Source organism: Nothoprocta perdicaria, unplaced genomic scaffold (assembly GCF_003342845.1).
Source record: "Nothoprocta perdicaria isolate Ctin4 unplaced genomic scaffold, notPer1 scaffold_23, whole genome shotgun sequence".
NCBI classification, from domain to species: domain Eukaryota; kingdom Metazoa; phylum Chordata; class Aves; order Tinamiformes; family Tinamidae; genus Nothoprocta; species Nothoprocta perdicaria.
The window spans coordinates 3,243,445-3,267,508 of NW_020455455.1; the positions used below are offsets into that span (position 1 = coordinate 3,243,445).

A 24,064-nucleotide genomic window follows, 5' to 3' on the forward strand; every position below is an offset into this window, starting at 1 on the left:
ATTCTATGATTCTATGATTCTATGCTGATCAATGCTGATAAATATAGGGTTTTAGTCAAGGAGGCTTTCGAGGCTGAAGTGGTAGAAATATTACTGTACAGCTTCACCCACTCCCTTCATGCACCCACTATGCTGCTCCTCTGCAGCAGTAGGCATAAGCAGGCAGAAAACAAGCACTTACAAACTCAGACGGACTGACAAGTTGCCTTAGCCATGTTAGTTCATGTTTAGTCACTGCTTGAAGGAGGGCTCCCTATGTCCCAAGTGGCATGTGCCATAAATACAGGAGAACAACTGCAAGTGCCARGTCCTTGATTTATCCTGGAACATGAGTCAGTCTTTCAAAAATGTTAGCTCCAACAGGGAATGTTATTTTCTCAGTGGAGAGCACACTTTYCTAGCTACGCCAGCTTGAATCATCCCTGACATAACTTAGCATTTGCATTGTGTACCAGACATTGAAACTCATGTTCTTGCTTTCATCTTCTTTTCCTTTCCTATAYGAATTATGAATATCTCTTGCTAACACAAGATCCTAACTGCCTCATAAAGGGTTCATAATCAGATATATTTTTATTTTAATGCCTCCAGTTTCCATGAGCCAGAGCTGCCTCTCTTTAAAGAGAAGTAGGTGGARAGTAGGATCAAAAGTCACACATTGAGACAGAAAACAGGACATTTATCCAGACATCTGCCAGGTTACAGTCTCTCTGAGTTGGCCTTTATAACAAGGAACAAACCACACATTAAGAGAACAAACTCAAAGTTATTTCTATTGAGTCACAGAACTTGTGTTTATCACCTRAACTTACCTAGACTCTTAGCCTCATATTTCAGCTTGAATCCTTGCCCCTCGTTGCTGCTGTCAGACACGAAGTGCACAAGCAGCTGGTTGTCCGAGGTGTGCATGGTAGAGACGGGGCTGCTTCCACAGAAGCGCCCGTGCCCCAAAGGGGGAGCAGCAGCATCCGCTCCGTTCTTCAGCTGAAAGGAAAAACTGCTAAGGCCACTGGAGCTCACAGCCCTGGCCTGCCCACACTGAGCACAGRCTATCCCAGTGCTTCCAGGTCTGAGAGCAACAGGGAGCCAGTGATTATTTAACACACAGTAATAGATAAAGGAGGGGCAGAGAATCAATCTCTTTGGTGTTTCTCTTTGGTATTTCCACCTCCTGAGTAGCTTGGTTATGTTACACTGAAGTCTGTAAGAGCCAGCAGCTTGAATAGCTTTGAGGATTTGGGGCCATATCCAATAACCTCACCTCTACATAATCCCCACGGGTGCAGGAAGCATCCTCCGTCTTCACCTGGAAAGGCTGTTCAAAATGGACAGCAATAATAAATCCAGAGGGTACCAGGATGTGCCAGGAGCAATTCAGGTTAGGACCATAGTTTTGAGGGTAACTGGGAGACGTGATCACACCCCTGCCTGTATGCAAATAGCCTCCACAGCCTGAGAAGAAAGAATTGAAGACAAGAAGAAAATTTTAGCATTAACTACTCAGATATTCATTCAGAAAAAAAAAAAAACCCTCCTTCTCTTAGAAGGAAAAGTGACAAATAAAAACAACAAAAAAAAAACAAACACTGAGGCAAGTGTTTGAAGAGTTGAGAGACATGCAGCTATGCACACAATGGATGATCCACCAAATACAAGGCAGGAGGTAGCAAAATGACACACACCCAACATTCCCACAGTGAGATCTGGTTCTCAGACATTCTTAAGCAGACAGCTTTGCCAAGGATCTCCATGGCATGGACGTATCTTGACAGTATTTGAGTCCTTTGCTTCTACCTACGGGCCAAACCACCAGCACCACCACAAGCTGCAAGTCAGAAGTCACCTTGGCTGCTGACTATTTTCATTACACCTTCTTTGATGCCTTCAGCCCACTCAGAAATGTCACCTTCTGGATATGGGTGGGAGAAGCACCACTGCAAACTGCTAACATCCTGCTTGGAACTTAYACAGCTCTCAGGATTCATCTGTATTTTGTGTCTGTGCTCCAAATTGTTCATTTCCCTCTCTTAGCTGGGCRTTCTTTCTCTTTTACCTCTTAGTTAAGCTGTTAAAACTTTCTTTAGTCATAGTGTGTATTATTTCTATTTCTGGAAAGACACTGGAGTAGTTGAATCATGCCGCATTATGTCTTATCTCTTGGCAGATGGCAAGTTTTACCTTCACAGAAAAAGAGATTTATGAATGTGTATTTGTGTGATGTGAATAATTCATCTGTGTGGTTAATTGGACTGAGTACAGACATCTGTTAAAAATGTCATCAAGGGGCATTTCTTTCCTTACCCAGCAGTAAGCAGCAAGACAGACACTTACTGTAGGGAGAASGGAAACAAATCTTACTTTTGTAATAGGAGGCATTAAATCCAGCTCCAGTGACACTTGCATCTGACATGAAGTGGATGAACATGGTCTCTCCTGTTGATCTTATMGGCCCAGGAGGTTCTCGCCCGCACAGAGTAGCCAGCACTGGAGAAATACTAGTGTCTCCTGGGGTGAGAAGGAGAAATGTTAGTGTTAAAATCAAATAAATTAAAACCTGCCTGTCACTGTGAGTCTCACACTTTCAGGTAAGTATTTTTCAAGATYTTTAAACTCGCTCAGACCAATAAGCATTTTCATAGGCCATCAAATACTCTAAGTGAAACAGTATAAATTGAATGAGAGAATTTTAGATACTGAAACCTTGAGTGTCTATTTCATTCTGTCACGGAAGAGCAAGATGAACTTCTCACCATCTCGAATAACAAGTTGATCATAGCTGCATGAGCTGTGAGACTCAATGTCCAAGGCCAGGATATTGAGCTCTACAGTGGATCCAGGAGCTCTGATAAGCCACACACAATCAGCCAAGTTTCTGTAATTCATGGGCCAGCCCGGGGAGAAGAGGAAGGAAGGTGTTTGTTCAGTTGTTACAGTCCCCCCGCATGCACCTGCCACAGACAAAGAGACAAAATGAAAACGTCTGATTTTTAAACTGAGYATAGCCTGACCTACAAGGACTATAGTCCTTTGCCCACCGGTGTAGTAAGCTGTGACCTATGTCATTACAAGGAGTATCTAGAACAGGCTCTAGCAGGACCTAACACGGGTTAGTAAAGGCCTGGGAAAGGAAGGCTGTACGCATAACCGTACACAACGGGTACTGGTCAGCTGAGTTAAATGATCTAAACTCTCTTCAAACTGAAGCTCTTCTCCATTCCTAACGTTGCAGCTCTGTGTTTAGGGCCAGGTGAAGCCCTTGATGGGTTATCCAGTGCTCTCCCAGCACATAACCCCATAAAATACTGCTGCTATCCCGCAAAGCCCCACGAATCCTTAGTCCCTCTGTCCTCACAAATCTGCCTTCAGATTTAGAAATCAGACATTTTACTACATCCTAATTAGCCTTAGCTTTCCCTTTTTTAAYGTACTCCAACAAAATCCACGATGTTATAAGCACATTCCCCTTCCTTCCAGGAGATATTTCTCAAAGAGATATACGGTCATGCTGAACCATATATTCTCTCGGTCATATTCTCTCGATTTATGGTGCAGTTTTATGAAAAGTTTCAAATCACAAGGGCCAATGATCTAAGGATAGCATATCAAGCAAAATATCTTTTTTTCCCATTAAAATATAGAAAGTGAAGTATCAGTATAAAGAAAAATATCCTTCTACCAGACTTAACAGTCTCATTTTTAAAACATTGCAAAATAATGTGTGTCCACAGAAATTGTTCAATATAGCTATTAAAATGCTTTAATAAAATGTCAGTGCGAGGTCCCCCTCAACCAGTAAGGAGGGCTCCTCTGGGGCAGAGCTGGTGCAGCCCTGGGTCCTGGCTACGCGGCCGTGAGCACCAGCAGAGCCCAACCTGGAGCAAGGGTGCGGGCCGCAGGAGAGCCCTCCACTGCCGCCCACTCCAGCAGGAAGCCCCTTCCGCTCACGGATGCGTCCGACTGGAACTGGAGAGTCAGGGAGCTGCCAGAGGCTGCGAAGGAGGCAGGGGCGCTGCCGCAGTAGGTCGCAATGGGCCGGGAATGAACGCTGGGCCCGTCGAACACCTGCTCGCGCCAAACAGAAACACAGATGAAGTTTGACTGCGTGCAACCATGAAGCTCTCACAGCAGGATCTGGACAGAAGCCATCGGGCTCCACATATTCCCTGTCACTTTGGGGATATTGACTGGTGTCTTGTGTGGRAAAAAAAAAAAATCCATTAATACATTTGTGTGCTGTGCTGAGACTGATTTGTTGAGATACAATAAAATCTGCAGAGAAAGGGATTCATTTGCTTGTATGTTTTTCTTTTCCCTTTTTTTCCCAATGAGCACATATGCTTTATTAGATATATTAAATGCATATCTATTTAATATATCTAAATATATTAAATATATATAATCAAATAAAAATGTATTAAAAATATTCCAATTTTCTTAATTTACAAACTAAATTCTTGGTTGATTAAAAGGTGTTTTTCTTTTGCCACTTTTCTGTCCTATTTGTGTTCTTCTTCTCTTCAGCCCAAGAAAAACTAGAATAGCTTTTCCAATAGAGAAAGCTAGGAAAGGGCAAATTAGCATTACATTGAAGGTCTGACCTCTGAGTCCCATTAAAGGACCCAGGCTGATTTAGTCCCACTGAATATCGAGCTGATTTAAAGAGCTGATCTTTCTCTCAGAGGGCTGAACAAAGAAAGCCAGGCAGAGCTGGAAGAGAGAAGATGCTGCTATATCTGGTATGAGATGAAAAAAGTTACATTTCCTTTTTGAATGAATATTTGGATAACAGTGAATTAATAATAAATTACATTCAAATATTTTGATCTAGTATTAACTTTCCTGTTATGAAAGAGGATGAAACACAAATATTTTAAATATTGCTCTATTTTGCTTAACACTCTATTTACTATATTTTTAGCCTGAAAAAGGCTAGATAATTACAGGGAGGGAATCAATGCACCAGCAAGGAGGGAGAGGAGGAACACTGGGAGGGTTAAAGCACATGTAGGCTTTTAAAATTTTATTGCCTTATTTCTAGAGGGATTGGTTTGATATTATCACTGCTGTCAAGCGAACCAATGCTGAGCAAAGCTCCATCTTTCATTCTGGTATCTGACTTGAAATACTTGGATTAAAAAAAAATCATGATTGCACCRTTGTGCACTTATTTTCATCACATTTCAAACTTCCAGCTTGGAAGTATCTGTTAGGGAATATGTGGCTTTTCCTTAACCCAAGAATTACTGAAAAGATACCACGGCAAATCCAATGAGCCCCAACCTGACCTGTGGAAATTCTACCCATTCCTCTTTTAAGTTTTTCCAGTAATTGTTTTTATCAGTTTAATAATTCTCAAAAGGAAATCACCTTTAACTTGTCATAATTGCATCTGTAATGATTTTCGATATCCATCTGCAAGACACGACCCTGGATAACTTGCGAAGCGTTTACGCTTATCCGCCACTGGTAGTTGGAATTGTGAGGGTACCTCCTGGGCCACTGCGGCGAAGCTATTTGTCCTCTGCTTCCCACAATGTCATTTCCATACACTAAAAAACAAGAGAGACAACTAATGCTCCTAAGTTGCATAGGTTAAATGAAGCGCTGCGGCACAGGCACGGCTTGTAGATCTCATTTCAGTCCATACGACTTGACTTACTCAGGGTACTTTCAAGTATAGACTTGAGTCTCAGTCTTGGGACGCACATCCCAGTATTTCCTTGTGGTGGGGAATGACATGTACCCCTATCCAAARGAAATTATCCCTCCCAGCCACGTAGCTCTGCTTGTAGGAGAGAYGGGAAGGATCAGCACAGTTCAGTTCCCCTCCTCCTCCACCTGCTTCATGCTCACCCGCCCCGGGGATCATTAATAAATGATTTTCTGTGTCCTGAGGACAAACGGCTGAGCTAGGACCTATCGAAAGGTCCTACCCTTTCGAAAACGAGTAACAGAAGTCCCAAAGCAGGGAAAATGGCTGGGAGTTGAGTAGCACTGACACATGAGCAGGTGTTTCTAACTCTAAGGCTACTGGCAATCTTGGGGTACCATAGAAGTTTTTAGCACGTAGCCCTTATTCATGTTCTCTTAGCCCAGCATAACTCAAGGAGGAATCTCATAACTAGGTGATGAGCTGAGACATATGCTTAGAAAACAGTCAAGTTAAAAAGAAAACATATTATATTTTGTCTAATCCATGGAATTTGTTTGCTTCTATAAGGATTATATGTGATTCAACTGGAATTAATGTTCCGTTATAATAATTAAAAATGATAAAAGTTCATGCCTAATTCCTCTCATTGTACTTAATAGACTTGTATGCACATGAGTTATGTTTTGATATATTTTAGAAAGAGAATCCATCTAAAGTTTAGCCAGATATTTAGGATATTTATACATAGGTGTCCCTGCCTGAGCAGAGGGGTTGGACTAGATGATCTCTAGAGGTCCCTTCCAACCTCAACCATTCTGTGATTCTGTGATATTTTAGAAAATATGAAGTCACATGAAAGTGAGAAGCCTTGCTGATCTCAACATGAATTTTCCAATATACTTTACAAGGCCAAACGTTCACCTTTTTTTGAATCTTTTTGCAAGTGCCACGGAAAAACAATAGTTTTTAATGAAAAAACATTTACTTACAGTGAGAGAATGTGACCGTGAAGCCACCAGCAGTGATGGAGCTATCTGAGACAAACTTAACCCACAGGACATGTCCCACTGTAGATGTGTAATTTAGAGGCAAGGAGTTGCCACAGAACCGCCCTGCCAGCACGCCCGTTTCGTTCCCTTCCCGGATCTCCAGGTAGTCCTTGGTGCAGCCATCACTCTCTTCCACCTGAAAYGCTCTGTTCAAAAGCAGGAGGAGAGCATGAGCAGACGAGGGACCGAAGCCTGTTTCAGCTTGCCCTGCTGTGTCCCCAGTCCCCCTGAGGCTGGTGCCAGCAGGATGGCAGCAACACTCACCAGGACCCAGGAATCACTTTGTCCATACAGCTCATTCCTTTCTGTCYTCCTACCTCATGGTAGAGCTTCAGTTTGAAAAATTATGACTTCTAAAGAGTTCTGAAACCCTTTTAAAGACGTCTTGGTTCTCCAGCAACATCACTGAAACTCAGAAAGTTTCTGACAGATTTTTAATATAAGGCCATGATAGACTTTTGCAAATACTGGGTGCAGAGAAAAGTTTTAGTCTTACAAATCAGTTTGCAGACCCCTACGTGGCTGCATTATTTCATTATACTCTCTGATCAGAAAACAATTTCCAAGGGCCTAGATTCATTTGTARCCAACATCTCAGAGCTCAAAGCTCCCTGAGCTCTTTCTCCGGAATTAAGAAATAGTACGGCCTCTTTGGCCTCTTTATATTTCATGCAACTGATTCAGAAAAAAAAATTWAAAAATAGAAATTCTTCTTAACCAATGTTTTCCTTAGAAAATGAATAGGATTTGGCAATCAAACAATAAGCTTTCAATTACTGCACCCACCTGAATGCTAAATAGATTACAAAAATCACTATCTCATAATTTCTAAGTGAGGTTATTCTAAATGAAGTGTTTTTATTCAGTCCAATATGCTTTTCTGAAGCTGGCCACGCATATATAGAAAAGATTCCAGAATGTGTCTCTCATAAAAAATGCCCCAGATATTTGTGCTTTCTGATTTTCTGGTAACAACTCCTCCCCTTCCTTCAGTCATCAACATACCATATGTCCCCAGCGTACAGACTGTCTTTGAAATGGTTCCAACCACTCATCTGGATACACTTTAGACTAATTTAAAGCTAACCCTAAACTTGCAAGACAGGCAATTTTGTTGAGACCAACCTGAAGAAAATGAATATCTCGTGCCAACAAAGCTTCATAAAACCCTACTACTGAACTAAATAAAATAAATAACTTTCTAACACAATGACTCCAGGTTTTCCAGTGTTTTTCAGCTTGTAACTTCAGTGTAACTGAAGGAAAAAAGCCTACATCAGGTCAGTATCACTTTATATATCCAAATACACGCACTGCTGATAGTTTCTGCTTCATAGTGGACCTCTGGTTCTGTTCTGAAAAGCTGTTATTAATTATTTTGCAGCAAATACTTTGGAAAATGTGTTCAGGCTGTGGCACTTACACTCTTTCAGTGAGTAAAGGAGGACTATAATGTCCTTTTTATTGTGTTATTGAGACAGTATGTGCTTAACAAATTGGACCTTATGCAGCTGGCATTATTTTCCTTTCACCCTGACTAGCTGCAAGAGCAAGTTTCAGAAAAGCAAGTTTCAGATCCTGCTGATCTCTGATCAGCTTTGCAAAGGGACTGTGCCCTCTTCCTTGGCACTGTAAGCAGAAAAGCTCAGAAACCCACATCATGGTTAAACAAAACCTAAGCACCATGCTAAAGGACTCCACATTGTTCTGTGGATCATGCATGACTTTCCTGTCTGAAATTTTTTTTGTATCAATTTCATAGTCTACAGTYCACAGTCTATGGAGTATTTGGGCACTTTATGTTACTCAGCTGTATAATAATATAGTATGATGAACTTGGCAGTAGAGAAATAATAGGAACATCCTCTGGAAAAAAAAATCTGGCTTCTTCAGTATCTCATGTTTTTCAAACAATAAACCACCTATTTATATAATACTATATGTGCCTTAACATAAGCAATAACTAAAAGAAGAGAGCACTGACAGTGAGCTGTCACGAGCCATTGCTGTGTTCTCCTTCCAGGTTATTCTAAGGACACGTTTCAGCTTTATCGTCTGGTAACTGCATTTCCTAAATAAGCAGCGAGCATCCTTCCTTCAGCTCCGTTAAGGGCTGAGCAATAACCCCTGACAATGCATTTACATGAAGGACAGCTGKAGCCGGTTCCCAGGGGAGCTGAGAATCTTCCAGACGCACTCGGTGTCCAGAGGATACGGATCGGGATAGCCGGGGCTGCTGAAAGCTCCTCGCTCCATGTGGAAAGTACCCCCACAGGCTGCAACGAGAAGGAGACAGCAGAGGCTGCAGAGAGATAACCTAGAGAAAAGAGAGGGCCAGAGAACTTGCTGATCAGGAAGGCACTTCTTGTTCTCTGATTTGGTGATCTCCCTGTTGAGATTTTGGCCAAAATAAGAGTTGGGGCAATATSACATTTAAAGGTGGCAATGTCAGAGGGACAAAGGGATGTGGCATCTGCTCCTTCTCTTAGAAACGAGAGGCACAGGCTGGCAGCACCCGCTGCATGGACTCACACGATGACGAAGCAGCATAGGTGGCRTGGAAGCCCCCGGCGGTGACGTTGTTGTTGGAGATGAAGTTCACCACCAAGGCACTGCCAAAAGAAGTGACGGGCAGCGGCAGCGCGGAGCCACAGTAGCGGCCTGAAAGGGAACAAGCCAGAGGCAGGAACTGAGCGTTCAGCTTAAAATGACTCTCGCTAACCTAACATTTGGGATCAACCTGGGATTAACATTTGGGATCCCTGCCAGCAGCCAGGGATAACATTTGTTGCTCGCAACTGCTATTGTAAATTAAATGCACGTAAATATGGAATAGTCATTTTATTAGAGAACTCAGTACTTGCTTTCACTCTGTCCTGAAAATACTGCCTAATTAGGAAAAAAAAAAACCCAAAACTATAACTCATACAGCATGAGGGTTAAACCTAACAAAGATATTCCAGCAGGAAGGCTCCTGGCAGCAGAGAGGAAGGTGCTAGTTCACAGGTCCTCTTGCATGGCATGAGGACAGAGCAGAGGCTCAGGGCAGGGGACAGAGCAGGGAAGGCTGTTCTCAGTTACAGCCCATTCAAGGTAACCCCACTCCTGCTCAGGGGATATGTGTGAATCCAGTGTAAGGGAGGGCAGAATCAGGTACAGATGCCCTCAATTTCCTGAATGAATTTGAGGCAATGCTGGGCGTGCAAGGGGAGCCAGGATCTCGCTGCAGCCATGGCTGCCTTGTGGTCTCCTGGCACTTTAAACAATGTTCAATTTTGCTGCCTCTTACACAGGGGAGTGATGACTCTGGATAGGGAAATGAGGAGGAAGCCACAGAAAAATCAGAAACCGGCAGAAAGTCAAGCTTTTGAAGGTTGAGAAAAGATTGTTTTCTACTCCCCAAAAGCTGCATCTTTCTTCACCTGTGTATGGTGATGCCTCTGCTTATGAGTGAGGGTCATGTTACGTCCCTGTACAGTTAACCTGAGTAGAACCATTTAAACTGGGTGGCTATGGCAGAGCCTTCTGCTCCCTCCATCCCTACCCAAGAAGGAGGGAAARGGGCCCCAGGATGAGCTCCATCCACACCATGAGCCTTGACGGATGCGCCTGTGCGGCCCCCATGGATCCACCGAGGGGTGTCCTGGGCCGCCTCCATCACAGGCCCTTGCAAAGCCCACGGGGCAGGAGGCCATTCCCAAAAAACATCCTCCTCCAGCTCACACTGGTTGGTGCCCTCTGCATGGAATAAGCAGGGGAAAGCACAGTACCTCGAAGAGGAGCCTCGTGGTTATTCCCATCCAAAATCTCTACAAAATCCGTCGTGCAGTTTTGCCTSCTGTTTTCAACATTGAAGTCAGTGAATGAGAGGGTAACGTGGTTAACTGGCAAGAGAGAAGAGGGAAAGTTTGACGAGAAGGACGCCATCTCACACACACATGATGACAGCTAAACACACACTGGATTTCTATTTTCCTTATTCATTCCAGGATAGCAAAAGTACCATCTTCCTTCCCCTGAGGTCAAACAGTTAACTAAATTGGTGTCTGTTACTGGATCATAAAACATAAAGTCTGACATAATTTTTATTTAATGATTTATATAAAAAAATTATGAAAAAAATTTATTTTGAATTTGGTGGCAGTCTGTTAATGTTTACTGTGAAAGACATGGTAAATATCTTCATATTTCATTGCTTTCTAGTTTAGGGGTGTAGGTTGCAAATGTCACCAAAACCACACGGAAAGATTACACATTATGACTGAAAAACAAAACCGCTATCTATGCATCCATGACCTCCTGTCCCTGTGGGATCTATATCACAGATCTGGACAAAAATGTGAACTGACGGTGTCCTGCTCCAGGCTCCAAAAGAGCTGGATCTTAGTGTTTGGTAATGTTCCACATGCATCAATCAGGCTGGGTAAGGATCATTAACTACCCTCAGCTATAGCCGTATGGAATTGGATTTTCCACGCCCTCAGACTGCAGCCTGCAAGCTGAAAAAAAAGGAGGATTTCTGACTCAGGGTATTTTTGATTCTCACAGAGCTGTAGCTCGCTCAATACAAACAATGGCAAATTCATGAATGGGAGGAGGGCGGTTTTCTCTACAGCAGCCCATGGTAACAGCTAGTCCCAGCCTTGAGGGGCCTACGCAGCCCCGCTAGGTGCTTCCCCACACAGACCAAGTCTGATTGTGACACATAMGTGTGTGTCTCTCCCTTGGCTGTGGTTAATTAGCTGGACGAGGCCGAAGTCACAGAGAGGGGCCAGGCGCTGCAGCCAGCAGGGCTGCAATGCAGCCCCGGGCGCGCGGCTCCAGCCGCTGCTGCGCACCAGGCCAGGCAGCTGCCCCAGCTCTCAGCGCAAGCCCTCGAGATAGAGAATGGGAAGGGAAAGGAAAAGGCACGAGCACAATGTGCAGCAACTCTGCTGTGGTTTGAAGCAGCTACGTTTACTCTATATGGCTGCGTTCTGTTCTGCTCTGTTGTTGGCCCAAAAAGAGCCTTGTGTGCTGGTAATACGTGGGGCACGTAGTGGTCCTTCTGACAGATAGAGGAAGCCTCTACATACACGTAGCACTTCTTATCCAGGATTTTTCTGCTCTCTCACACTGGAACAAATAAGGGGGCAAAAGCTACATATGAGCTTTCAACCTAGATTCAGTAAGAAACTGTCCATAAGAAACTGTCCACAAAAAAACTGTTGTATAGGTTAGGAACAGCTTAGATGTATTCGGGTAAAAACCTGTGCTTAAAAACTGCTTACTTTCTAGCTCTTGGTTTAGTGTTTTCTTTGGCATATTGATTTTTGTTTTATAACTTGGCAAAATAAACTTCTAAATGTGGCTGGAACACTTTATGATTTGAATGGCAATGGACAGATATCAGGTGAACAACAATTGTTCATTCGTCACCAGTTAAAAATAAATATTTACTTCAAATGATTTTACTGTAACTCTTCCCAGTTGTACATATATTTTAGGAAATCTTCAACACTGTAAAAGGAACACTGGGTATTCAAAGAAAACCGTTGGTGCTTTTACATTAATCATAAACCTGTCTAAAAATAGAAACATTTGATGGTGTTGACATGACACTAGTGTATTTATGTTCTTTTTAAATTCTGTTTTAAAACAAAATACCTCCCTACCTTTTCTCATTACTTAATTGCAATTTTATTTATGTTAACAGCATACATCTGAAAAAACACAACTCTAGCCAGAAAAAATAAGGCCAAAATAAGGTAAGAAGTTTATATAAATGCCTGTGTGTGCAAATGCATGTCTAATATTACATTACAAATTATATGTTATGCCTCATTTATCTATAAGATTTCCTGATTGATGATTCCACGTTTGCATACTATTCAATGCCTATTTTATAGTTCCAACACTCAGGTCCCAGTAAACCAGCTAAGATGACAAAATGGTAAACTTTTTTTCCCTCATTGTCCCAAATGTCCCAAATTTTTCTACAGTAAAATCTGATTTAGGACAGAGATTAGGAGGAGATCCACACTCTCTGCAGTTACCAGGATGCAGAACTTCCTAGAGAAATAAAGGAGGAATTTTGTATTGTTATTACAGAAAAAAAGGATGAGGATATTAGTCACCCAGCTAACTACAAAAGATGTTTTTACTTACATGGTTCCTGAGCCTGAATGATCCAGCTGCAGTTCTGATTGTTYGGGTATTTGGCAGGATACAGAGGAGAGGAAATAGCTGCCCCAGCTGAATCTGACTCGATGAAGCTTCCACATGCTTTAGAATGAAACACATATATCCACACACATACATATATATTTATATATAAAAAACACGTATTGGATTTTGTAGTGAAAAGGAACACACAAGACATAACATGTTGCAGCAATGTAAAATACATGAGAATCTGAGCAAAGTCAGAAAGACTTGGGAGCAGACCTTGCCTCATATATAGCTCAAAAGAGCAACCTTGGGGCCAAAATAACTTGGGTTCAGAGTAGCCCAATCATGCATCCATTTCTCTGATCTCAGAGAATCAGGAAAGGGCAGCCAGAAACCCTCCAGGAACCTGCCCATGCCCAAGGTCTGCAGCACATGGCACTGGCACAGAACTGCGGCTGGRCGAGATGCTGCACACGGGCAGAAGCTGAATGTCCTGTGCAGCCCTGGCTGACAGCGCTGCGCGAGGCCACGCGTGATTCCCAAGCTGTTCACAAGCTCCCCAGGTTGGAGCCTAACACCCAAAGGCGTGTTTATAGGCATGAATGGGGAGCTAAGATTCCAAAGGCTGGGATCCAGGCCTCATGCTGTGCAGCCATCCAGCAGGAAATGGGAAATACAGGGTCTTTTGGGAAGACAGAATGGAAGCTGCCTCCAGCCCAGGCCGACTCACCCTCTACCTACTGTGCAGGGCCAGTCTGGGAGAGGAGCTCAAGGAGTATTTGGCAGGTTGGGCTCCTGGGTTGATACTAGTTAGGCATCTAGCTCAGACCCCAGTAACTGAGGGTGTCAAGGTTTGGGCTACTTCAGAAGTCGTTACTGATGAAAATTCCTTCTTTTCTTTTACAAAATTCTCAAAGAAAAAAACAGTTTTGCTAGGAGAAGTGCTAACATATAGTGAAAAGACTCCTAAAAAAAAAACAATGAGAGAAAGGGATTTTCTCCATTACAAACTAGTTATGGCTTGGAATGGGAAGGAGAAGAGAATGCTTTCAAAGTTATTGTGAAAAATGAGAGAGAGAGAGAGAGAGAGAGAGAGAGAGAGAGAGAGAGAGAGAGAGAGAGAGAGAGAGAGANAAAGAAAGAAAGAAAGAAAGAAAGAAAGAAAGAAAGAAAGAAAGAAAGAAAGAAAGAAAGAAAGAAAGAAAGAAAGAAAGAAAGAAAGAAAGAAAATCAACAATAATATAAACTTTCTTGACAGATTCTGCCCAGTTGGAGCCATTTCACTTCATACAAGAAACCATGGAAAATGGCAATCCACAAATTATTCATGTTTGTCAGGGTTTGCAGGCCTGAATCCATGTACTCCATGAAGAGCCCAGCTCCCAAACCTTCCAGGCCTTTCCAGATTCGTAAGCACGGAGAGAGATAAAATGCTACTTTCTCCGTGCCAGCTGCCAGCTGCAGAGCTTTCTCAGGATACACTGGGTAGCCACCTCCAAGGGAGGAGGAATAAAAGGTAGACAACTTATCTGCTAAATATATGGCTTGCCACAGAGGGCATTTTTTTCCCAGTCTAAAAACATAACACGTTCCTGCATTTTATAATTCTTTAATCTATAATTTCCCAGAATTCAGTCCTGCTGGAAATACACCCTGACGAGCTGCACGTATAGAAACCACAACTTTCCATTCCAAGCTGTGTTAAAAAACCAAATAAATGCTTAGCCACAGGTGTGTCTGTGTGAGGGCAGGTCTACCTTGAGCGAAGCGGGCGYGGAAGCCGCGGTGCTGCACGGAGCTGTCGGAGCGCATGCGGACATGCACCACGTGCCGGGAGGCCACGATGGCAGCGGGGCGCTGCGACCCACAGAACCGCCCCACAAGTGGCGCCTCCTGGCTGGGGCCGTCGTAGACCTGCCACGARCGAAGGGAAGGAAATACTGGGTTTCCATAGGGGTACTGAGAGGAGTTTTGTTTCATGCTCTCTCTCGGGTTTCATATGTATGGATCCTGGCACAATCCTGGTATTAGCAGCTCAAACAAACTTTGCGCTGCCTRGCTTAGTTCCGTGGCTGTTTGCAAAGAATGCAGCCACCTCAGGCTGAAACCASTGCCAGCTGTACAGCAGGAGAGCACAATGTGCATGTTCTGCACTGTGCATGTCTGTGATGGAAGCAACACTACCAACTCAGCCCTAKTGTGAGTTCTTGTGTAATTTTTATTCAGCTAAACACTCAATCTTGCCTCAGTAAAGACTTCTACACTGTTTCTAACAAGCCACTAACGTATCAGTGGGACTGTGGCTGTGTATAAAGAGGGAAGACATTTGGGGCAGGGTTTTTTACATGTGTTAACACCTGGAAGATATTCCGGTGCTAGGAGGTAAAAGGCTAAATAAAACTACACTAAGAGCAAATTAATGCCATTGAGTTAAAGGAGATCTACTACTTCATTATTTTTCCTTTAAATACCTCAAATTCTAGCAAGCCTGTGCAGTTCAGTACTGATCAATTAAAAATTTCTAACAAAAGTGTGTAACACAATGCAATGTTTCTGCCTGTGGTATTCAAAGGCTTTTGAGTGCATTAGTGAGAAGAATGCAACAGTAGTCRAAAAAAGATGAACTGTCTCAAATAAACCTTCAGGTTGAGCAATAAAGGACAAAACTCCTGTTCAATCCACTGAAATACCCTGCTTAGCCAGGGCTGTTTTCGTGAATGAAACGTGCCCTTGGGCTTACAACACGGGTGAGCTGCACAGGTCGTTGTGATGGAGCATTAAGTGCACAACAATGTCTGGACAAACGAGTACCTGGTGAAGAGAACCACCAGATCCAGATCCAGATCCATCCATTCACTCTTTCCTCCTGGCTTGGCATCCTGCCACAGTCAGCAATTCAATACACACTGTGCTCTGTTTATTTTGCCCCTGCACAAATATTCTGTACGTTAATCAAGCTGTCTAGAGTTAAAAACCACAAACCATGGAGTGTGAACAAAATAATGACTAACAAAGCAACCCCCAGGAGTGAAGGCACTGACAGCCCCTAGGCGGCAGAGAGGGGGCTTATCTGCACTCTGTGGCACAGGAGGAGCAGGGCACTGAGCGGGGCGGGTGGCAGCGCTGGTGTGAACGGCTGGGTGGCAGGGACGGGTGTCGCTCGCACAGCTGAGGGTCTCTGCTTGACCTGGGGATGGCTCCGAGCTGCTGGTAACTGGGCTGGCTCCCTACGGAACGCATCCCCATGACCAGCACGAGAGGGGATGCAGACGTTTCCTCCAGGGAGCTCTCTGACACACAGAAGTCGTTTGGTGTTAGCGCTGGGGCAAGGGGAGAGAATCAAAAGAATGTCTTCTAATCAAAAATATTTGCTGCTTCCAGGAGACATGCTCGAGGAAAAGCAGAAATCTTGCAGAAAACTAGGAATGACTCTTAGTCAGACTCTTAGTTTTAGGCCCTTAGTTATGCCAAAAAAAAAAAAAAAAAAAAAAAAAAAAAAGATTCAGTGCAGAATGCCTATCTGTATGCATAAGTGTGACCCAAGTGGTCTGGCATTTTAGGAGTTATTTAGGAGTTAGGGCAGCTACGAGTTCAGCAGACACGGAGGCCCACAGGTATTTTCTGGCTACATCAAGTTACTCACCTGCTATTTATTAACTTAAACTATTTGGTAGGGAGGATTTCAGACTTGAGTCTAGATAAGAGACCAAAATATTTCCTCGCTGGTTCAGGGAATAGTTGCATCTCTCTCTATAGTGTCTTAAAGCGAGTTTAAAAACATCTGAGAAACACATTCCTGTGTCTGTAAAAGTAAAGAAAGATGATGCATCTGCTTGCAATAATTTTTTTAGAAGTCTGTTTTGCATTGCACATTAACAGCAATTTGCTCTTCTCCTGTCTTTACACGAGGAACATAACTGAAGGATTCATCTCCTTCTTGCTGAAATGAGAGGAGTACCTCAGTTTGCAAAACCATATTATAAAAAGACATTTTTTGCTTTCTGAACCACAAAACCCCCACAGCCTAGCTGTCCTCTTTGGGAAGATCCTCTCTGTCAGCACCTACAAGAGAGTAAGTCCTATCTCCACTCCAGCTCCCAAGGTTTACGTTTTCTGCATTCCTGTGTACTGGTTGTTAGACTGCAACAGGAAGGAAGAAGCACATTTACTKAATCAAAGCCACCAAAGAGAATGAACTATTTCTCCTTCTCAGTGCCTTGTTCTGCAAATGCTGCTCCTTGAGCCATGCCTTCACAGGCTCTGCAAATACCTGAAACTCTTGATGGCTTTCACTAATGTAACTTCAGATAACCTTCACTGGCCAAACACASGGGCAAAAAATACAGGAATTAGTGCACATCTCATTTCTTTTCCTCTATTTTCCTGCAAAGAAATAACCTCATTTGCTGTCAGACTCACTCTTCAGAAAGAAATAGTCTGGTACAAAAAAAGAAAATGTGTATTTATTGTTTATATACAGTGACAAGGTTGCTAAAAACTCCTTTCAAGCTCTTACCCTTTCTGCAGACCAGAGAAAGTGGCAAATTCTCATTTAGCACCTGCATTTAGGCAGTCAACTAGGACATCCATCATCAATGAAGAAGGTGCATTCTGGTGCCTGCACTGCTCTGGGGAGGCCTCTCTCCTGTGCTGTGTCCATTGACTCTGGAGGGAGCTCAGAGCAGTTACACGGTTACAGTTCCATGCTTAAAATTAGTCTGACTGAACCTAGATCTGGGCTCCGGTTCACACAGGAAACCACTGAGCAGACCTGAAAAAGGCACCAGGCTTTCTGGAGGAGCAGAATAGCCAAGAAGTATCAGACCTGAATGTTTTCCCTTCCTCCATTTTGTTCGTAACTGTGCAATGGAAGACATTGCAGGAAAAGGTATGTTTTCCTGTGTTCCCAAAGAGAACAACAAAGAACTGGCAAACTGTATGTGCCATCTCAAGTCGTATCACAGGGAAAAATGAGTTGGTCTAGAAGGGGAAGGATGAAGGAAAAGGCCTTTGGTGCACTCAAGGGTGGAGGGAAGCCACAGAGAATTCACAGAACAAATTAAAAAAATAAAGATAAGTAAAAAACACAAAACRAAAAGGGTGGAACCATTCTATTACTCATACATAGTAGTTTTCTATATTAGAGAGAAAATAACAACCCGCTAACTTCCTTATCCAGTCATATTTTCCATTTATGCTTCTCTGGATTGCAATTCCTAAGCTATTCCCAGTCCTACATGTCCTTAGACATCCTCAGGCCCTTCCGTCTGCTTGTACTACATTGCAAGGCCTACAGAGAGCCATGGGAAGAGATGCACACAAACCACAYGCAGGGGGTGGAAGCAAGCAGTCACCAGCCTCCTGACATGGTAAGGAGAGAAAGGCCATCTAATCTGCTTGCTCTGTTGATGTTGGCACTGAAGAGCCGCCCCCTGCCTCACATACCACTCGGAGACTCTTGGCTCCAATGCAGGATTCGTCCTCGCCCGCTCTCGCATCACTCTGAGCTTGGCAGGCAATGACTGTTGCCTCCATTAAACTTGAATCTCCTTCCCAGTTCACACTGCTGCTTCAGGCACTTTGCACAACTGGGGCTAATGGGCAACCTCTTCCTCCATCACCCCGCAAAAAAACAACCCCAAAACACAAAAAAAGCAGATGGAAACAATGTATGTGTATTCAGCCTATGAAGGTAACAGGAGCTGTACCTAGAACTGCAGGGGATTTATGGAGCTGAGTACTCCACAGGGYGTTTAGACAAGTTCCACTGGCAACAGGTTTAAAATTGCAGCTTAGACTTTAGGTCTGTTCAGAATTTAGCCCTTAACTGGGGGACTTTTTTTGTGCAGTGCTGCTGGTTCAGAAGGCCCCTGCTTCTGGCAGGCAATGAGATTTTCTACCTTTGTGTCACAGAAGATTTTCTTATTTTCCAATAGATTTTTCATTTCAATATGCCTCCTATGTGAAATTTAAAAAAAAAAATGAACAAAAAGACATAGCCATATTTCCCTGTGCTTTGGAACCAGGCAAAWATGAACATCCACTGGACAAAGACGCTTTGTAGCCAAATGAAATCTTCAGTTCTGCCCAGCAAAATGAGGCCATGTTCCTTTTTACTGGTTCGGTACAAAAAAGCTTTAGGWGGCAACGCTGTTAAAAGTGATGCTGTTTTCAAAAGAGTCTCTGTTCCTGCCAATTTGTGTTCCCTATGAATGACSGTTTTCCGAGGAGAGCAGGGCTGGATTTTGGGCCGGAGCCACTGTGTTTTATCCAGCTTGCACCAGCCACCCCTGCCTTTGTACTGTGTGAAGCACAATCTGGCACCAGAGGCCAGGATTTCATGTTCCTGCTCCTGTGGGGCCATGTGGGACGYGGAAAGCTCTTTGTAGTCATGCGCTGGTTGAGCAACAACCTGCATTTCCACGAGACCAACAGAAGCTCCCAGGCTGACAGCAACACGAGGCTCCCTAATGAAGCAATTAAGCAGCCAGCTGAGGAGCACCTGAGTACACAGTGCACATGGAGGAAAGGGTGGCAAATCCAAACTCCTGCTGGGCTAAGAGCTGTACTAAGTAACTGAGTGTGGGCACCTACTACACTTGTGGGCAGAAAAGGGTGTCATAATAACAGCCACCCATATACAGGGCTGCTCCTTGGGAACTGCAGAGAACTCACACTACCAAAAAGGATGTTGCGTGCACCACGCTCACCAACAGCAGGTCCTTCCACACAGAAGRGGGGACATGGTGAAATGTCTAAATGCATTTGTGAGGTCTGCTCCAGTGGTGGAGCAAAGGCAAGCTAGCGCAAATTTAAGCCTTAGCTTGTCAGTGCATAAATACAGCACATGGCTGTGCAACAAGCAGCCTGAAAACAACTGCAAACTAGGTTGGCATGGGGAACTTGCTCTTTTGCAAGAGTTTTGCCAGGCTCATGAAGGAAACTTTTGAAATGTCCCTTGTTACTTACTGCAACACTGTCATAGTTACATGAGAGGTGATTTTCCATGTCAAAATCCGTGAAGTTCAGCAGGACTCGGTGGCTTTGGTCAACTTGGATAACCCAAGAACAGTCYGTGTTGTTACTGTAGGGCTCAGGATAGTTTGGAGAATGGATTTCACCACTGGTAGCTTGGAAAATACCACCACAGCCTAAAAAAGATATGATCAGTTTCAATCATAATAGGTCATTTATCCTTAGCAATATTCTTTTATTTTTAAACTGAAGGACTATCACTCCTGTCTTTGTATTGTCTACATTAAAACTATRTAGAATGAGTGCTCCATCTGACTGACCATGATGGATCCTGTCTGACTAACACAAACCAAAGGATTTTTATGTGATGCAAACAGATGAAGTAGGGTGAGAGACACAGGGACTACTGCAGATGGAAGGGGCCTCTGGAAGGATAAAAATTACACTGCTCTTGGGCTCCGATGAGATGGAATTTAATAGGTGAGAGGAGGGAAGTGCAAATGCAAGATGTTAGAAAGGGATGAGAAAGCTTCAGGGAGGTCTAAGTAGTTTGGAAAAATACGCTACCAAATCTTGGAAGGGGATTAAGTCAAAGGACTATTGTAAACTGTCTTTTTATTCAAAGAAATCTTGTGCCTTTCTCATAAAAGTTGTGAGAATGGAGAAGTTTGAACCCTGACAGGCCAATGAATCAGTGTATTTAATCAAGTGAAACTGCAAGAATTAAAATTGGCCTTTTCTCACTTTTCATTGCAATTATGTACTGGCAATTAGCCTTTTCATAAGAACTCCCATGTAGAAAACATGTGGTTGGGTCCTTTAAACATTTCTCTTCTTTCACTGATTACCAGTAAGGCTTTGAACAAATAATCACATGGGGATGGAGGAATCTCGTGGAGTTAAAGGATTTACTAATCACTCCAAATATTTTGGAGTTCATTCAGTTCTCCAAGCTAAGCCATGTTCTCAGATAATTTTCACTTTATAATTTAAAACCAGAAGCATCAGTCAGCTAGTGAAAGGCTGCGGGGGGCAGGAGGGTGAAACCCCTGGAATACAAAAGTTCTTTTCTGATTACAGGAATGTCTTCATTCTTTATGGACAGAAGAAAGAGGTAGACTGTAACAATACATGTAAATAGGCTTAAATATCAGCCAGTTAGTTAGATATTGCTTTCTCATTCTTTTCCTCTGTGCATTTTTCAGCATTTCCCTGTAACATCCTAATTCAATCTTTCAGTCTTACACTGCTTATCTGCTTTCCATGTTTGCATGGGTGACCCTCGCTTCTTCTCAGACTTCCTGCATTTCTCTTGGGATTAAGTGGCACACTCACCACCCGGATTTTCTTGCCAGGAAGCATTGAAACCTCTCCCAGTCACTGCTGCATCTGTCTTGAAACGGACGACGACTGCATTGCCTGTGCTGGAGACTCGCAGTGGGTTCTGTGCTGACCTGGAGATGCACAGCTGGGCTAGTCTAGGAGAGAGAAAATCAGGCCCACCATAGACCTAGAAGAACACGGTCAGTTAGAAGTTTTCAAAGACACCATTTGCCATAGTAGAACACATCAGGACTCTTTAGACAAGAGACAAAAAATCTTAGGTAAATATTGAAAGTGATTCTACATTTTCAAATCTAAGGTAGCTAGTAAAGTTGTTTTCTCGTTAGGTTTGCTTGGTGTCTGAAACACCTGGAACAAGTAGACAATTCCAGACGATTTCAAAACAGCCTTGCACTAAACAAGATCTTTCTGCTTTGGAGACTCTGCCAAAGTGTCTTGACCCCTGCAGTGATAGCACCTTGTTTCCATGAGGATATAGAAGTATATTTTTTGCTTGCTTGTGCAAACAAACTTGCTGGAAGTTGTGTTGTTCTTTTGTGCCTTTGTGTTAAGAGCACAGTTAAGGCTGTTTTGGGTTTGTTTTTTTTTTTTCATTAATTGGAGCCAGATTTGATCATTGTCTCTGATAAAATATAAAAATTCTTGTGACTTCAATGGCAAAATCAGGATCCAGCTACGGGATTTTGGCCAAGGAAGTACATGATATACTAATAACACCCTACAGAAATAAGGGCATATATTTGCCACAGAAAATAAGTTTGGGCTTTTCAGAGATGACATTTGTTTTCAGAAGAGTGTTCCTCAGATATTTACAAGCCAGAAGAACACTGATCTCTTAAGCATCATCAACAATCTTATATACTTTAAAACGCAGCRTTAAACCTTCTCAACTGAATTAGATTGTCTGGCCTGATAATTCTGCTTGTCGTTTTCCAMAAGGTATGTTGGATGGATAATACTTTGCAGCCATTTGTAACAGGTGGCCTTGGCTCATCTTCACTAGCCTGCCCTCTCAGRCCCCAAGGAGACACACACGCTTAGCACGGTCCCCAAAACTAGCCATGATGTCGGTGCCTGGTTCCTCAATGACCAAATTTTCTTGGCTTCCTGTATGGTCATGAAATGCTGCAAATAATAATGTTTTGGTCTCCTGACTCCCAATGGGATCTCCCTGGTGAGGAAGCAGCTCCAAAAGTCAGTTTGACAGTAATGTCAAGTGGGAATATTGTTGCTGGACACATTGAATGAAGAGACTGCCACTGTCCTTCAGCAACTGATCTAGCAACAGCTAGAACAGCAGCAGCTATTCTCACCTGTACCAGCACACATTGTATGTACATCCCCAAGCTAAACTAGAGGATGATTATTTCTAACAACAAAACCAGGTGGGGCAACAATTTGCATCAAGATTTTCCCTCAGTATCATCCCAGGCTTGCACCAGTATTTAACTAGTCTGATAAACAACAAAAAGCTCAGAAAAAGCAATCTCTCTATATATTTTTCAGAAAGTGACAGCATCATGAGACCCAGTCTGCTCCGTGGCCCTTTACTTCTACTMTCTGTATGATGAGGACATACACAATGTTTTCATAAGCTCGGCCTGGCACTTGCTAACTTCAGAAGCCTGAGTTGAGTGCAAGCTAAATAGCTGGGCAGGTGTTACAAATAGCTGAAGTCGTGCCACCGCCTGCAGAGATAAGTGTGGTGCATTGCTCCACAGCCCGACTGAGCGCGTGCTCACTCAGTGAGCGCAGTGCCCAGCCTGCTTTGCCACTGGAAGCACAGGTGAAAGAACTTGTTTGCTGCTTTTTTAAATTGGGAATATGTTCAGTGGTTCCAGAGTAATGTGGAAGCTGAAGCTCTCCTGAGCTCTCAGAAGCAATAGGGAATGATCTGTCCTGTAACCATGATGCTCTGTAAGATATTCAGAAGATTCCTTTTCGTGTTAGTGGCTGATTTTACATCCTTATGCATTTTAATTTTGACTGAGGCCAGCACTATTACCCTTTCTGCAAGGAGGCTGCATGATTTGAGGGCATATGGTTCCTCTGCCAAATCGATCGTCGCGAAGCATTCAGGAGAAGTCAGAAGGGATGAAATTACAGCTCAGGTCCTGGCTGTTATGCAGCAGCCACAGTGCTGGGAAGAGGCATGTTCGTCGCTGGGAGCTCAGCAGCTTCAGCAAATGCCTCGCTGCTCACATGGCCCCACAACAGCTGCATTTGTCAGAAGCCTGTTCAAAATGTGGATTTTAAAATGTCTTTGTGGTGTATCTCCCTGAGACAGAGCCTCAGCATGGGACCAGTGGAAACACATGCTCTTAATCATCTAACCCTGCCCAGGGAAGCTCCGTGCCGAAGGAGCCAGCAGGACGTTCCAGCTCCGATGCGCACCAGGGAGCGGCCTCACACGTCCCCGCTGCCCCAGGGCCATCTGCCACCACGGGCAAGGGGAGCCTGGCTCCAAACCAAGCCCTGCTGCTCTCTGTACTGCTACCTCAGAAATTAATTTGGTTTAAGCTGAACACTCCCTGTTAGAGCCGGACTGTCAAAAGAAAATTAATGATGAGGAAGAAATATGGGTAGGAAGCTGAGATTTGTGGCTGGCCTTTACACTGTTAGCTGCTCAGCAATGGCCTTCTGCACAGTTTCCAAACCAAATGCACTCGTCAGAGCCCTGCTCTTTAGTACTTGCCTTTCTCCTTTAGGCTGGTTCAACTAATCAGATGCTTTAACAAGGGCTGGAACAAAACAGACCCGAGTGTTTCCATGACAAAAAACAATAAAATGTTACTTTTGGCTCAAAAGAGGAAAGCCAACAGTTACCACATGAAAAAAAAAAAAAAAAAAAAAAAAGAGAGGGAAAAGAGAATGGATGGAAAGAATGAATTCC

At 43.4% G+C, this 24,064-nt stretch overlaps 1 protein-coding gene across 1 annotated transcript in view; it reads right to left on the reverse strand.

The window, feature by feature from the left end:
* Positions 1-24,064, reverse strand: part of CUBN (cubilin) — a 132,812-nt gene that overhangs the window by 47,237 nt on the left and 61,511 nt on the right. Inside the window, exons 30-43 of the mRNA XM_026039382.1 lie at positions 21,163-21,337; positions 19,822-20,003; positions 14,610-14,766; positions 12,850-12,966; positions 10,473-10,586; positions 9,235-9,363; positions 8,846-8,978; positions 6,643-6,848; positions 5,368-5,549; positions 3,873-4,062; positions 2,751-2,948; positions 2,359-2,505; positions 1,262-1,452; positions 813-984 (exon numbers count right to left, since the gene is read on the reverse strand). Of these exons, the coding sequence (XP_025895167.1) occupies positions 813-984; positions 1,262-1,452; positions 2,359-2,505; positions 2,751-2,948; positions 3,873-4,062; positions 5,368-5,549; positions 6,643-6,848; positions 8,846-8,978; positions 9,235-9,363; positions 10,473-10,586; positions 12,850-12,966; positions 14,610-14,766; positions 19,822-20,003; positions 21,163-21,337 (2,293 nt within the window). The remainder of the gene's footprint in view (positions 1-812; positions 985-1,261; positions 1,453-2,358; positions 2,506-2,750; positions 2,949-3,872; positions 4,063-5,367; positions 5,550-6,642; positions 6,849-8,845; positions 8,979-9,234; positions 9,364-10,472; positions 10,587-12,849; positions 12,967-14,609; positions 14,767-19,821; positions 20,004-21,162; positions 21,338-24,064) is intronic.